This window comes from Botrytis cinerea, chromosome 2, assembly GCF_000143535.2.
Source record: "Botrytis cinerea B05.10 chromosome 2, complete sequence".
Classification (NCBI taxonomy): Eukaryota; Fungi; Ascomycota; class Leotiomycetes; order Helotiales; family Sclerotiniaceae; genus Botrytis; species Botrytis cinerea.
This window is the reverse complement of record NC_037311.1, coordinates 2,129,792-2,144,005: the sequence shown is the minus strand read 5'-3', so window position 1 is coordinate 2,144,005 and position 14,214 is coordinate 2,129,792. Positions and strand designations below refer to the sequence as shown.

The window sequence follows — 14,214 nt, the reverse complement described above, 5'->3', positions numbered from 1 at the left end:
GAATATGTATAGTATTGCTTGTGTGCATAAAGATAATAACATACATACAGACCAACCTCAGATGAAGATAAAGAAAAATAGTACCAAAGCTGGGACATAGAGAAACGATGGCTAGGCCTAGGTCTTGCATGGTTATGCGTCGGGTAAGAAGCCAGTACTGATAGTAGATTTCTGCTGGCTTTCGTCATTAGAGATCATAAAGGTTCATTTTTCAATCATTTCAAGGCTCTACGCAGGACTTTTCTACACATTCACGGAGCACAATCCATGTTTCACAGCCAATAATTAAAAAAAACCGAGCATATTTGACATAGATTCAGCGTAGCATTGAGTAATATCTGAACTACACCATAGCATGCGAGAATCTATTCCTTCATATTCGATTATCCATTGGTGATAATTTATTTGTTGGCATCATCGAAGATGTAGGTCAAGTGGCAGCGTCCACAGTATTGACGGTCGTGCATGGCAGCCATGAAAACACCGGCACCACACTGTAGATATGTTAGTAGCGCCCAAAAATACAACTCATCAAAAGAAAACTTACGTCTGGAGTTGGGCACTCTCTGCGGAGACGCTCGATCTTTCCATCACCATCAACCTTGTAGTACTTCAATACAGCGAGCTTGGTCTTCTTGCGCTTGTGCTTGATCTTCTTTGGGGTAGTGTAGACCTTCTTCTTGCGCTTCTTGCCACCACCACGGAGACGTAACACCAAGTGAAGAGTGGACTCCTTTTGGATGTTGTAGTCGGAGAGGGTGCGGCCATCTTCGAGTTGCTTTCCGGCGAAGATCAATCGCTGTTGGTCGGGTGGGATTCCCTCCTTGTCTTGGATCTTGGCCTTGACATTGTCGATGGTGTCCGAAGACTCAACCTCGAGGGTGATGGTTTTGCCCGTGAGGGTCTTGACGAAGATCTGCATGACTATCTTTAAGAGGTGTTAGAATTCAATCATATCTAAAATATGCGATTTCGCATTCAGATAGTAATAACATACCTGGACAACGGTTTAGATTGTCTTCCTCAAAGGTCTTGTAGAGTTCGAAAAGAAAAGTTCAAGATAATTGATAGGGAATTTCGAAAGTCTGGTTGTGCGCTAAAATCCGTTAGCGCCAAGCTAGGTCTCGCTTACCAGATCACACAACTGAATATTGAAAGATGTTGACTTGAGAGATTTCAAACCTACCAACGACAATCGCCAACCAACAACCAAAGATTTGAATAACTCGCCAATTCAGTAAGTTTGAAGTCATCTCCAAAGTTGATCTCTAGACAAATTTAACAAATTATTTAGAATCCGCAAAAATGGTCAAGAAGCGCGCGTCCAAGTACGATTTCCCACTCCTTTAATCCATGATTTACGACGAGCTCCTCGAGAAATGATTTAATTGCCATAATTATATCAATGTCGACAAATATGAAGTACTTAGGGAATCAGGAGGCTGATTGATTTTATAGCGGACGTAACAAGAAGGGTCGTGGTCACGTTAAGCCCATCAGATGCTCCAACTGCTCCCGATGCACACCAAAGGACAAGGCGATCAAGAGATTTACCATCCGTAACATGGTTGAGTCCGCTGCCATCCGTACGTTCCGATTATCCCAGACAATTTCCTTTCACCAATGCCGCAGAAGATATGGAATATCAAGAGATTTGGGAGATTGGAGACTTGGTACTTTTTTGCAACGGATGCTAACAGGATTTTGTTACAGGTGATATCTCAGAGGCATCTGTCTTCTCTGAGTACACAGTTCCCAAGATGTACCTCAAATTGCAATACTGCGTCTCTTGTGCCATTCACGGCAAGATCGTCCGGTATGTTAATGCTATGAGATGAATCCTTGGTCGAACTGCCAGTAAGTTTGACCCTTAAAGAACACTTGGGCTGATTCCCTTTTCTACAGTGTCCGATCCCGTGTTGGAAGACGTAACCGTGCCCCACCTCCCCGTGTTAGATACAACAAGGACGGAAAGAAGGTCAACCCAAACCAAGCTGCCGCTAAGGCTTAGAGTGCTTTAGGTTGGGAACGGAGGAGTTATCGACTGGGTTTTTCGGGATACATTTTGTCTTAGCCAATTTCTAATGCAAAAAGCATTGCTTAGACAAATATGAACTCATTGACTGATGATAAATCTTCAATAAATCTTCTCAATCTTTCAAACATGTGATATTCTACAGGAAATTGCTTTAGTTGGATCTTGATTGTGCATTTATAATTCCCATGTCAGTAGAAAGTATGCCCAGGGCCTGTCAAGTACTCCGTTACGTACCCAACATCTACGTGAGAAATTTTCGTGCCTAGATCTTGAACAGTACCTGTTCCCTCCTTGGCTCTAATGGCCAGATGGCCTGCTCGAAGGATTGTCGATTGGATGATTTGTTGTCTCGTGGGACACTATAGCTGCCTTCTAGTGGACATTTACCATGATCGTGATGCTAGTTGCTCATTTCAAATGCTAACATTCCGTGCATCTATGTATTATAACCAATCGATAAACAGTTATCGCTCTTAGACATACGATGCTCTCCCTTCAATGTCAACAAGATCGTTCACATCTCAGTGAGCCGTTTTCCCCAACATGTACGTATCTGACTCTGAAGCATAAGTAGATTTGTACATACCAGCCTCAGAAATGTGATCTGTGACTCCTTGACGTCTCCCACATTCTCTACAGACTTCTATACACACTCCTATACACAAACTCTCGTGCATCGCGTCGGAAACAAACCCAACGTCTATGATCCAACATGTCCATCTCGATGACACAAGAAACGGACTAAGAAGAGCTCGAATAGTTTGCACTTACAGGAGATAGACCAGAGCGATTGTACTCCAATTCAACCATAAGCAAATAGGAAACGGGAAATTGGAAATGATGTACGTTTGTATGAGAAGTTATGACGTTGCCAATATAGTAGAATCGACAGGCTGGAATGGAATGAGGGAGTGGTGATCTTGAGATGGAGTTAAGAGTTTCATCTAATATCTTGTATGGTACACTCTAGAGGAGTAGGAGGAGGGTGAATTTCCAGAGAATTGGTCCCGCGAATATGATGATGGAGAAGAAAGAGGTAATTTGAGAGGAACAGATGGGGGGGGGGGGGAAGAGAGATTTGCTTTGCTCGATACATAATCAAAAGGAACCATTGGGGCTATAGGTTTCAATGATTTGAGATGCAGTTTGACGATGATCTTTTTCATAGTTATGAATGTGATTGAATTGTTTGACATGTTGGACATCTATTAATATTCAAACCTCGCCAAAATTTGAGAGTTCGTAAAGCATCGAAAGATCTTTCAATATTCAAGAGTCACGTATTGTGCTATTTCTAAATATTGGATACCTGGCCAAAGGTTTACGATTATGTCACAGTCCACTTCAATGCCACGGCCAATCCAAATTATCCGCCACTTAATTTTAATCGTTTGCCTCAACTCTTCGGAGGATAATCTGTCTCGCGCTAGGATTGTCCAACAGATCCATATGCAACCTTCTTAGAACCCCTTCGCATTCATTTCTACCAGCATAGATCTTCTCTGCTGCCTCAGACAAAGACATCCCTCCTTCATCTGGTGCCTCTATAGGCAAATTTAGCAAAGCGATGCCCTGCGTAAGTCGTGGCATCATGAATGCTGTACCCTCTGATGGTAGATAGTTACCAATGATGGTTTGAATACCTTTTAGGTCCTGGGAAAAACGAGCTGCGCCTAACGTTGTAAAATCTTGCCTGAGGAGAACTTCGTTGAAGAGCAAGTCTTCAAGGGCTGAGATTGCTTGACGCCAAATTCGCATGAATGCAGGATAAGAAATGGTTTTCTCAAGATAAGCCATTTTCTCTTTCATTACCTGAAGAGGTTGATCAAGCTCGGCTGATATTGTCAAAGACGACGTGTAATGTGGCACTAAAAATGATCAGTCAAAAGCTTGTGGAAATGCAAGCAAGTTGAACAATTCAAATGTTGTGAAAATGCTAGACATCATGAATATACCAAACTCTGAGTCATCGAAACACTCCGAATCTTTCAGATACCGAATGATTCAAAGGGTATCAATGATTCATATGAATTGGGTATGTTAGGGTGAGAGAACAATGACTTACAAGATTGAGAATCTTGACCAACTGTTGTCCATTGCGCTTGGGTGAGATAGGCTCTGAAAGCGGTTGGAAATGGGTATCTGATCGCTCTCTGTAGAAGATCTCCTGCGTTGCTTCGTATCTTCTTGAAGCTTTGGATGGTTGTATCGAAGATGGTTCCCTCACCAGTGCCTAGCTTGAGTGAAGTAGATAATTTTAGTTGCGAACAGGTAATCGGGCCAGCAATGGCGCTATCTGGATGTACACCTTGCGCTCTCTCGTCCAATTGAAAATATAATTCCACGAAAAACTAACTCTAAATTAGTACCTGTCGTTATCATAGTGCATTGGATCAAGGTGCTAACCGCTTCGTTGCTAAAGAATTCTAGAGTCGAGATAATGTGATCTGCGCTACCAAAGACTTTGCAAAGACTGACGAGCCCGGCCATTCCCTCGACAGACCGTTGTTGTTCTTTAGTGGCGCCTGTAGCTATACGGCCAACCGTTGAGGTAAGCGAGATATAAGCATCCAGAGATTCAGACAGGCGAATTTGGTACCTATCAAGAATAGCGATTTGAGTATTGAGGAAGAACCGAAGTTTATGTGAGACTTTTCTAAGGTCTTTATATTGTGTTGTAATGGTCTTCAGGAGATCAGTAACCTTGGTAGCGCCAAAGGTACCTTTAGTCTTCTTTGACTCGTTGCTGTCGTAGTCAATATCTCCATTATCTGGCGATTCCATTATTTCCTCATATCTCTGGAAGGCAAATCTTTCCTGAGCTTCTAGCCAGGGACTGAACCATTTATCTAGAACGTGCCAAGTCACGCCAACCCAGCCGACTTCAGCATTGCCACCATCATACTTGTACTTGATTCGGATAGCATCGTCCCAGACCATTAACTGGCCTATAAATTTACTCAAGTGCGCGGAATTGTGCTGAACTTCGTTAAGAACGAGATCGGTCTTCTCTTTGACTAATGGCAAGAGTGCTGTGATAAAGGCAGATACAGGATCTATGTAAAGTGAATTCCCCGCTAAAGAACTACCCAAAAAGTGTGCAGCTAGAACAGGTCCAGCATTGTCTCGAAGATAGGTCTCATGCGAATCTACAACACTAATGATCCAATGTAGGTAATATTCTCCGAGCTATGTTTGTTAGAGTGATTTCATGAGCGGAAGATAGAAACTTACAACACTGCTCGCACTTGTCGGCGTGGTTCCCATGAAGTGATAGCGAAATTTCAGTTCACTCTCCTTCACTAAAACAGCAAAAGGAAGAAGTACGAGAGGCTCTCGAGCTTCTCTGATTTCTGGAGCTTGCAGGTCTAAAAGTCTTCCAAAACATATTTGCCATTCCTTAGAAACTTCAACGGCGAGATTTGGCCAATTCAAGGCCTTGAGGACATCCTGGAATTCTTTGACCATGATTTGAACCATCTGTGTCCATAAATGAATGGAAGTCTGTTCGACATAGGAAACAAGATGAGGGGCAGCAATTTCTGTGGAATTCTGAGTCGCTTGTAATGTCATCGCAAGTTGTTTTAATCGCACGTATGGCTTTAGGGCCTCGGTAGGGTTGTCAGGTAGATTTTGGTGAGCTTCCTTGGTCAAATCATCGACATCCTTCAATAGTTCAACATATGCTTGTGCCACTTCGACCTGTTGTAGCTTCTCCATTGGCCCTTTCAGACGTTGCACTGCTTCCTCTGGAGTATCTGAAGATGTAAGTATCATCATCCGCGCTCGTAAGTCCTCTTGTTGTTGCTCAAACGCTTGATTCTTTTGGGTCATCGACGAAGTATGATTTGCGGCAGATATTTTGGCCTCGGCGAGCTTGGTTTTTGCATCTTTCAACTAAGAGAAGTCCTTGTTAGCTAGTGTTATGAGGCTAACATGTACACTGCGACTTACCTGCTCTTCCAGCTGTCTTTGCTTTGCCTCCACGTTCTCCAATAAACTCGATAGATCTGTCATATCTGCGGTGGTTTGAACTTTGTCGTTCAACCAATCTTCAACTCTAATATTTCTTTCTCCAACAGGTATATCGTCGACAGGATTGCACAAATAAGCCCGCGGGCTACGCTCCTGCTCTATATGGAGCGACATGATTATTGACTGGGTGGTCCTTTCCGATTGACGGTTGCGATAGTTGAAGTTGTCCTTAGTGAAGATAAATAAATGTAAGGTAGGGATGTTTATGTAACAATTAAATTTAGCGTCGCCAAAAAGCACTTCCAGCATTTATATGGACACCCTCGAGACACCCAACGACGTTCATTCAACTACACATCAAAAATACACATTTATATTTTGAAATGTTACAATTGTATCGGAGATGTATTGGACGATGTAAAACACCGCAACCGAGTCAATTAGAAGCTCGTGGGCATTTCAGTTCTCTTTTCAAATCCGAATCTCGAGTGCTAGATTTAATACCGAATATTGAAAAGAGCGACTGATTATTTTGATGTTTGATGTTTGGTTCCATTTCGTGCATTGTGGAAAGCACCTACCATTTTCCGGGGTCCCTTTTGAAAGACGACGACGTCACCGAAATCTGCGCGGGCTGTCACGACTACATGTATCTGACTAGGGAGCTGTCAATAAACTTCTTTTCTTGTCAACTCTACAGCTCACTGTGGGTCTTTCGAGATGTTTCCAACTCAATAATTTATCAAAATTTCCTCTGCGCTCAGCAACAGTTCTTACAATGGCGCGTAGATGATAATACCAAGCACATTCGCAATAATTAACTCCACCATTCCAGGTGCAAGTGGCGAGTGGCATTTAGATCATGGGGACGCCTACGAAGCGGCGGAAGCTCAACAATGATACAAAGTCAAGTGGTTCTCGAAATCTCGACTTCTTTTTCGGAAAGCAAAAGAAAGATGAAGAAGGGCTGTCGTCTCGACAAGCCGGCAGTCCGATCCTGAGCAGTCCAGGTAGCGCGGGTCCCTCGGAATTGACTGATGAGCAACTGGCTAGAAAATTACAAGAGGAATGGAACCGGGAATCAATTGGCGCAGGAGAGGTGGCCGAGAATCATTCGGTGAAGATCGATGAGAAACTTGCAGAGGCTCCAATCCCTGCGGTAGCTACGACAAGCCATACATACGAAGGAACCTCGATTAATGGCATACACGACCAGCTAAACATAAAACCACCCAGGCCAAATACCAATAAGAATACTCTTTCACTACAATCCGCTGGCACAGCAGAAGATAACATTTCATCAAGCATACCATTGGATGAAAGTCCTTTGACTTTCGAACCTTCGAAATATGTGTTTGACCTGCAAAAACACTGGGCTGCAGAAGGAGGGGATGCGTCTTATGCTCTCCTGACAAGATGTTTTGTACTCGTGAATAGCACTCAGAGCCGTATAAAAATTGTAGATACTTTAGTCAATTTACTAAGGATCATCATCGAGGGTGACCCGGATGCTCTCCTACCCACTGTACGTTCACACCGTGCCTACAAATCTTTCATGGGCAAATACAAAATTTTCATATCATAATCCACATAACACGTTCCGTATTCTATTTGTACTAATTCTCAATAAAGGTCTGGCTGGCAACGAATGCGATTTCACCGCCATACATATCCCTTGAACTAGGATTGGGAGGCTCAGCCATTTCAAAAGCACTGAAAAATGTGTGTGGGCTGGACTCTAAGTCATTGAAGACCTTGTACAACAAACACGGTGATGCTGGCGATGTTGCTTTTGAGGCTAAGAAGAGGCAAAGCTTTACATTGAGAAAGCCAAAACCACTCACAATAAAAGGAGTTTATCAATCCTTAGTCAAAATAGCCAAGACACAAGGAACAGGCAGTAGCGAGATCAAACAACGAGTTGTTGATCGTTTATTGCAAGATGCTAGAGGAGCAGAGGAGAGTCGATATGTTGTTAGAACTTTGTGCCAACATGTAAGTAATTAGACCCGTCTTCACAATTCACTCTGTACGGTGAATTTGTGGGGCTCCAAGTCGAATCTCTCTCTAATCCTGTCTATTAGCTTCGTATCGGTGCAGTGAAAACTACAATGTTGATTGCCTTATCTCGAGCTTTCCAACTATCCAAACCTCCGGGGGCAGACTTTCCTCTTAAATCACCACAAGAGCTGGCAAAACTTAAAAAAGAAGGTTTGACTGAGGTGTGGTCCAAGGGCGAGGAAATCGTGAAAGCATGTTTTGCAAAGAGACCCAATTATAACGACCTAGTACCCGTTTTACTTGAGATTGGAGTCTGCGAGGAACTACTAATTAGATGCGGACTAGCCTTACATATTCCCTTACGACCTATGTTAGGAAGTATCACTAGGGATCTTGCAGAAATGCTTACGAAACTTCAAGGTAGAGATTTCAGTTGTGAATACAAGTATGATGGACAACGAGCACAAGTTCATTGCGATGAGAACGGCAAAGTGTCAATATTCTCAAGGCATTTAGAACTCATGACTGATAAATATCCTGATCTTGTGGCATTAATACCCAAGATTCGCGGAGAAGGAGTTGACAGTTTCATCATGGAAGGAGAGGTCGTTTCTGTCGATCGGGAAACTGGTGATCTGAAACCCTTTCAATCATTAGCAAATCGAGCGAGGAAAGACGTGGCAATTGGAAGTGTTACTATTAATGTGTGCCTGTTCTCTTTCGATTTGATGTATCTAAATGGAGAATCACTTCTTAATCGAACATTCCGGGAAAGGCGAGAACTTCTTCGGGGCTTGTTCGTCGAGGTACCGAATCAGTTCACCTGGGTGAAGAGTATCGATGCTACTTCTCAAGACTCAGAGGTTGTCTTGGAATTCTTCAAAGGTGCGACAGAGCGAAAGTGCGAAGGAATCATGGTGAAGATTCTAGATAATCTACCACACGCTACGCTACCTGAGTCCGAGGAATCTTCAGATGAGCCAATGACCTCTGTTCTCCAGACGTCCCAGAAACAATCAAAAGGGAAGAGGAAGCCTACAGACAAAGAGCCCGAGAAGAAAACTCGAAGAAAAGCTTTATTATCTACCTATGAGCCTGACAAACGACTGGATTCTTGGCTGAAAGTAAAGAAAGACTACAGTGCTTCATATGATACACTCGATCTGATACCTGTTGCTGCTTGGCATGGCCAAGGACGCAAAGCAAAGTTTTGGTCACCAATTCTCCTCGCGGTTCGCAACGAAGAGACGGGCACTCTGGAAGCCGTGTGTAAGTGTATATCTGGATTTAGTGATACGTTTTACAAGGCCAACAAAGAATTTTACGAAGAAGGGGGCGAGCATGTTCTTGGGGGCAAACCGAATTACGTCGATTATCGAGGAGGAAACCCCGATGTATGGTTTGAACCGCAAGAGGTCTGGGAAATGGCTTATGCCGATGTCACAATTAGTCCAGTGTATAGAGCGGCAATTGGTCTTGTGAGCGATGAAAAGGGATTAAGTTTGAGATTTCCTAGATTCTTAAAAAAGAGAGAAGACAAATCTATAGAAGAGGCTAGCACAAACGAATTTCTGGCTAGCTTGTGGAGGAAGCAGGAACAGAAGGTTGACGGTGGAAAGAATGAAGCACAGGGAGTAGATTCGGAGGAGGAGGAGGAGGAGTAATGATTCATCATTTCGCGCAAGTGAATGATAAACTGTTATCGAGAGGATGGTATCTATGTTGGAGATGTATTGTAACCTTAATATTCGCCCGTGTGGCAGAAGCTGCTTCTAGTAAGGCTTGAATATCATAAATCTGCAATGTTGCTTCTATGCTTCAATTGTACGTCAACTAAACGAAAGATAGCATTCAAAAACACCGACTTATTTCACCAAATCATATTCCTTAATTGTGAAAAAGGGGTGAAACAGCTGTCCTGGTGCTAAATCTACAAAACCCACTTTATCAGCATCTCGTTGCCGAGCCAACATAGAAGTCACAACCCGGAAAAAAAGACGATAACTGATACATTAACAACTCATTGATATTAATTTAAAGTTTACTACAGCCAATTTTTATACACCAATATCTATTATGGCGAGGCTCGTGGTATACAGTAGTGATGAGGAATTCCCGGATGTAAATGAAGTCGTTCGAGGAAAGGCAGGAACAAAAACATCACAAAAAGTATCAGAAAAAACAAACAGGAAGGTCGAGCGGAGTGAACCGAAAAATGATCTGAAGAAAGAGAAAGGATCGATGGTTTCGAATGTGAAAGAATTAGGGAGTGATGAAATAGAAAGCTCTGAAAATGCAAAACCTAAAGCTAGGAAGCGCGTTCTGAAGCAGAACTCAGATAATCCGCTTTTGAAACCATTGAGTATGGGGACGAAGCGGTCGAGTGCAGAGCCTAGGAAGATATCGGCTTCAAATTCGGCCGTTCCAATGACACGAGTAGCGAAGGAAGAACCAAGGCGGAAGGCAGCGGCTATGAAACCTAGGATACCGGATTTTGAGGAGGAGCGGAAAGTTGTAGCTCGGAATTATAGGATAGCCGATTCGGAAGAGGAAGAGGAAAAGGATGAAGATGATTCGGACGATTTGTCGGATTTTGAACCGATGCCAAGGATCTTGAAGGATGAGCCAAAGAGAAAGCCAATGGCTCCAAAGCCTAGGATACCGGATTTTGACGAGAAACGAAGACCAACGGCTCCGAAACCTGCGATAGCTGATTCGGAGGAGGAGGAAGAAGATGATGATTCAGACGATCTATCAGATTTCATAGTAGACGACGATGACGATTCTGAAGTGTTCAAAACACCACCCAAATCGACTCGAAGACTGGTCAGAGGTCGTAGAACAGTAGTCGAAGATTCTAGTGGTACTGATACAGAAGAAGAAATTCTACGACAGCTTCTGGACAAAACTACACTCGACGACAAAGACACACCACCTGCATTTAACCCCCCGGTCTTGAAGCCGCCAAAGAGAGACGAGAAATATGAGGTTCGACCAGGGACTTCTTCTAGTTTTGATGACAATGGAGCTGTTTTACGATTGTAAGAAAATCGATCTCATAGAATTGAAAGCACGCTAATATATACAAGTTCCCCCTCACCCAGAAAAGTATCCAAAGGAGTCAAATTATCAACACCCCCAGGAAGTCCAAAGCTAAAACCTCGAGGCCTGGCATCACCTAAAAAGCTATCCCGCATACCATCTACCCCACACCGTCCAAGTATGGATAGTTTCTGGTCTCAAGATCTCGTCAACGATTGGAACGACCAATACTCCCCCCTGAAAACCCTCCAGCCCATCTCCAAACCCAAGCTCCAACCACCGTCAACCTCAGGAGGCAAATCTCTTTTCAAGAAACCCCCTTCATTCATAGCTCCTCGCATAGACAAAGATTCCAAAAAAGCCTTTTCGCTTTCCAAACACGCCATCGCCTCCGATTTCCTCCTCGAACTCGACACCAAAATCACTTCCGGCCGCATTGCCGAACTCTCCGCCTCTACCGGCGGCGTTCAAATCATCTGGTCCAAAAAGCTCATCACAACCGCCGGTCGCGCAAATTGGAAACGGGAGACCGTCAAATCTCCCCTAACCACCAATACCGATGGCAAAGCCCCCACCACATTTCGTCATTACGCATCGATCGAGCTCGCCGAAAAAGTCATCGACGACGAAAACCGTCTTTTGAATGTCCTCGCGCACGAATTTTGCCATCTGGCAAACTTCATGATCTCGAATATCAAGACAAATCCGCACGGAAAGGAATTCAAAGAATGGGCTGCGAAGTGTTCGAATGAATTTGGGGATCGCGGGATTGAGGTTACGACGAAACATTCTTACGAGATAGAATACAAATATGTGTGGGAGTGTACCGAGGCCGGTTGCAAAACACTGTTTAAGAGACATTCGAAAAGTATTGATACTCAAAGACATAGGTGTGGTGCTTGCAAGGGGGTTTTGGCGCAGATCAAACCCGTGCCCAGGGGAGCGGCAAAGAACGGGAAGGAGAATGAGTATCAGATTTTTGTAAAGGAGAATATGAAGAAGATCAGGGATGAGAATCCGGGAAGTCCGCAGAAAGATATCATGGGGCTGGTGGCGAAGAGGTATCAGGAGCAGAAGGCTAGTAAAGCTGCAAAGGCGGGGGAGAAGGAGAGTACGCCTAGTGATGGGGATGTGGAGATTGTTGCGAGGAAACTCGATTTCTTGGATTTAACGAGTCCGTAAGAGTGAGAGGATGATCAAATTGAAATTTGAGATTTGTTTAATAACTAATGAAATTCCGACTGTTCAGGCTAATCTTCATAATGAATGCTAATTCTGTAGATACGCATTGCTCTGTCCTGACAAAGGGAATGGAAATTTGAAAAAACAACCCATGAAACATCGTCATAGCAAATCCCCAGCATCCAGCCAAATTCATAATAAATAAATCCCCGTACCCTTTCATCTTATCTCAACCTTCCCCCGTGAAATCCCCAAATCGCTATTCACCTATCATTCTTCTCATTTTATCATCTAAACCTCATCAAAAAGACCCCAGTCCTTAATCTTGAACGTTTCCCAAATCTTAGCTGCATGTTCGACAGCATTCTCAATCAATTTCCCCTGTTTGCCCAATTGCAAATCCACATCATCGGCCGAATATTCGCCTTTAATATGAGGCACGTTAATTGTTACCAAGATATCTGTACTCTCTCTTTCTAATCGGATGAGATTAAGTACTATGGCTGTGAAATCTGGAGCTGAGGCGCGGGAATTGGGGTCGTGAGGTGGTGTTTGAGTGGCGATGAGTGTGTAGGCGGGAGTGTTTTCGCTGAGGAGTTGTCAGATTTGGGTTGGGTCGATGAATACTTGGTCATGTGACATGATGGAGAGGAGATGATGGGAGCAGATGATAGAGGAACGGGAAAAAACAATGGACATGAGGTACATACGGCAATTTAGAAAACTTAGTATCAGTAATCGACCATACTTTCACAGTGTCCAGATCGGAATCAACAATATCCTCCAAATGAGTCGTCATAGCCGCTCCGTCGGTCGCTGGGCTGGAGCCCGCAGTGCCGACTCGCTCGGTGATATCGAATATGATACTGGTGAAGCCATCTTTGTCCAAATAGACTTCTTGATGGTCGGGAACTTGTCTTATTGTACTGTAGAATTGTTAGTTCGGTGCTGATGGCGAGGGTGATGGTGATGGTTTTGAGTTTTCGGTCAGGAGTGGATGTGGGGCTCTGCATGTGTTCTGATGTTGGTTGGTTTTTTTCTTGAAAGAGCTTACCTGACGTCGGCGAATGTAGATGGAAGATCAACTATGAGGGCGCCGCCAAAGAGTGGAGTGGAAGAATATGTAGTCATGATTGTAGATGGTTATTTGGTGATTTGGTTCTTTGGTATCGTATCGTATGAGAGTGTGGTGATGTGATGTGATGGGGTTGTTGCTTTTGATATGTTGTGTTGGTAGGGCTGCAGTTTGGGATGGCAGGGTAGGACGTCACTTGTTTGGTGATTCGCTTGATGAGGAACAGGGAAGATGGAAGATGAAAGAAATCACCAATATCTGCCCAATCCTTCTCTTGGGTATTGATTTTCGCTTTACTATTTTGAGAGAGAGAGAGAGGAATGGGGTGAAGTGTAAAGTGTGAGTATATATGACATAAAAGGAGAGAAGAATGGGTAGATTTGGATGATCCTGATCTTCGGTTATAATTGCTCCGTTTTCCGTCTGGGTAAGTTTAAGCGGCTGTGGTTGATAGATGATCAAATGCCAACCTTTTCCAAAGCACAATGTCAATTCCCTGAGTTTTAATGCTCTATCAACAGGATTTACAAAACATTTACATCAAAATCGACATCAAGTAACTCTTTAGTATCTTAATTTGTTCCTCTAGAATGCTAATCAAAAAGATATTTTAGGTTCAGATGCCTTGTAATACCTTTCAGCGTTGCAATTCAGACGTTGCATTCCCTCTATGCCATTGCTTGCATACTTCAGGCTCCGTCACACCATGTTCTGTGATATGCCTCTACAGTCTTCTTGATTGAGGCTGGTGCGTGTAGTACCGCATATTGAAGATAACAGCAACGCCTTGTTTGAGACTTTAGCAGTTGTATTTCGGTCCTTCTCCATCGTCGTATCATCATGCTTTGCGAAGTTTGCAAATCGATTGACTTTGAAGACTTATGTTGCCAATGGTCTCAGT

General features: G+C 43.5%; 6 protein-coding genes across 6 annotated transcripts; 3 read left to right on the top strand and 3 right to left on the bottom strand.

Moving 5' to 3' along the window:
• Positions 1–268: 268 nt before the first annotated feature.
• Positions 269–1,079, bottom strand: Bcrps31. Its single transcript, XM_024691425.1, has 3 exons — positions 998–1,079; positions 548–928; positions 269–494 (listed from the first exon to the last, which is right to left on the bottom strand). Exons 2-3 carry the CDS (start codon positions 920–922, stop codon positions 402–404), a joined length of 468 nt encoding a protein of 155 aa, XP_024547196.1. The 5' UTR covers positions 923–928; positions 998–1,079; the 3' UTR covers positions 269–401.
• Positions 1,080–1,153: 74 nt separating this feature from the next.
• On the top strand, positions 1,154–2,224 carry BCIN_02g06060 (hypothetical protein). The gene is made up of 5 exons (XM_024691424.1): positions 1,154–1,237; positions 1,295–1,328; positions 1,459–1,586; positions 1,714–1,816; positions 1,906–2,224. Exons 2-5 carry the CDS (start codon positions 1,306–1,308, stop codon positions 2,009–2,011), a joined length of 360 nt encoding a protein of 119 aa, XP_024547195.1. The 5' UTR covers positions 1,154–1,237; positions 1,295–1,305; the 3' UTR covers positions 2,012–2,224.
• Positions 2,225–3,209: 985 nt separating this feature from the next.
• Positions 3,210–6,242, bottom strand: BCIN_02g06050 (hypothetical protein). The gene is made up of 5 exons (XM_024691423.1): positions 5,993–6,242; positions 5,273–5,935; positions 4,445–5,227; positions 4,104–4,389; positions 3,210–3,906 (listed from the first exon to the last, which is right to left on the bottom strand). The coding sequence occupies exons 1-5, from the start codon at positions 6,185–6,187 to the stop codon at positions 3,422–3,424; spliced, it is 2,412 nt and encodes an 803-aa protein (XP_024547194.1). The 5' UTR covers positions 6,188–6,242; the 3' UTR covers positions 3,210–3,421.
• A 111-nt stretch (positions 6,243–6,353) lies between these two features.
• Positions 6,354–9,904, top strand: BCIN_02g06040 (hypothetical protein). Its single transcript, XM_001546534.2, has 3 exons — positions 6,354–7,538; positions 7,646–8,008; positions 8,098–9,904. The coding sequence occupies exons 1-3, from the start codon at positions 6,876–6,878 to the stop codon at positions 9,676–9,678; spliced, it is 2,607 nt and encodes an 868-aa protein (XP_001546584.1). The 5' UTR covers positions 6,354–6,875; the 3' UTR covers positions 9,679–9,904.
• Positions 9,905–10,010: 106 nt separating this feature from the next.
• Positions 10,011–12,297, top strand: BCIN_02g06030 (hypothetical protein). Its single transcript, XM_001546535.2, has 2 exons — positions 10,011–11,055; positions 11,104–12,297. Exons 1-2 carry the CDS (start codon positions 10,091–10,093, stop codon positions 12,236–12,238), a joined length of 2,100 nt encoding a protein of 699 aa, XP_001546585.2. The 5' UTR covers positions 10,011–10,090; the 3' UTR covers positions 12,239–12,297.
• A 1-nt stretch (position 12,298) lies between these two features.
• On the bottom strand, positions 12,299–13,727 carry Bcmog1. Its single transcript, XM_001546536.2, has 3 exons — positions 13,293–13,727; positions 12,949–13,164; positions 12,299–12,827 (listed from the first exon to the last, which is right to left on the bottom strand). Exons 1-3 carry the CDS (start codon positions 13,367–13,369, stop codon positions 12,530–12,532), a joined length of 591 nt encoding a protein of 196 aa, XP_001546586.1. The 5' UTR covers positions 13,370–13,727; the 3' UTR covers positions 12,299–12,529.
• Positions 13,728–14,214: the final 487 nt, after the last annotated feature.

Bases quoted from the DNA above. Each gene is read 5' to 3' on its own strand.
- Bcrps31 (XM_024691425.1), bottom strand. From the start codon at position 922: ATGCAGATCTTCGTCAAGACCCTCACGGGCAAAACCATCACCCTCGAG. The intron at 495-547 runs GTAAGTTTTCTT...ACATATCTACAG, and splicing joins GAGAGTGCCCAACTCCAGAC to TGTGGTGCCGGTGTTTTCAT.
- BCIN_02g06060 (XM_024691424.1), top strand. From the start codon at position 1,306: ATGGTCAAGAAGCGCGCGTCCAA. The intron at 1,329-1,458 runs GTACGATTTCCC...TTGATTTTATAG, and splicing joins GTCAAGAAGCGCGCGTCCAA to CGGACGTAACAAGAAGGGTC. The intron at 1,817-1,905 runs GTATGTTAATGC...CCTTTTCTACAG, and splicing joins ATTCACGGCAAGATCGTCCG to TGTCCGATCCCGTGTTGGAA.
- BCIN_02g06050 (XM_024691423.1), bottom strand. From the start codon at position 6,187: ATGTCGCTCCATATAGAGCAGGAGCGTAGCCCGCGGGCTTATTTGTGC. The intron at 5,936-5,992 runs GTAAGTCGCAGT...GACTTCTCTTAG, and splicing joins AAAGACAGCTGGAAGAGCAG to TTGAAAGATGCAAAAACCAA. The intron at 4,390-4,444 runs GTTAGCACCTTG...ATTTAGAGTTAG, and splicing joins AATTCTTTAGCAACGAAGCG to TTTTTCGTGGAATTATATTT.
- BCIN_02g06040 (XM_001546534.2), top strand. From the start codon at position 6,876: ATGGGGACGCCTACGAAGCGGCGGAAGCTCAACAATGATACAAAGTCA. The intron at 7,539-7,645 runs GTACGTTCACAC...TTCTCAATAAAG, and splicing joins CGGATGCTCTCCTACCCACT to GTCTGGCTGGCAACGAATGC. The intron at 8,009-8,097 runs GTAAGTAATTAG...CCTGTCTATTAG, and splicing joins TTAGAACTTTGTGCCAACAT to CTTCGTATCGGTGCAGTGAA.
- BCIN_02g06030 (XM_001546535.2), top strand. From the start codon at position 10,091: ATGGCGAGGCTCGTGGTATACAGTAGTGATGAGGAATTCCCGGATGTA. The intron at 11,056-11,103 runs GTAAGAAAATCG...AATATATACAAG, and splicing joins AATGGAGCTGTTTTACGATT to TTCCCCCTCACCCAGAAAAG.
- Bcmog1 (XM_001546536.2), bottom strand. From the start codon at position 13,369: ATGACTACATATTCTTCCACTCCACTCTTTGGCGGCGCCCTCATAGTT. The intron at 13,165-13,292 runs GTAAGCTCTTTC...ACAATTCTACAG, and splicing joins TCTACATTCGCCGACGTCAG to TACAATAAGACAAGTTCCCG. The intron at 12,828-12,948 runs GTATGTACCTCA...ACAACTCCTCAG, and splicing joins ACTAAGTTTTCTAAATTGCC to CGAAAACACTCCCGCCTACA.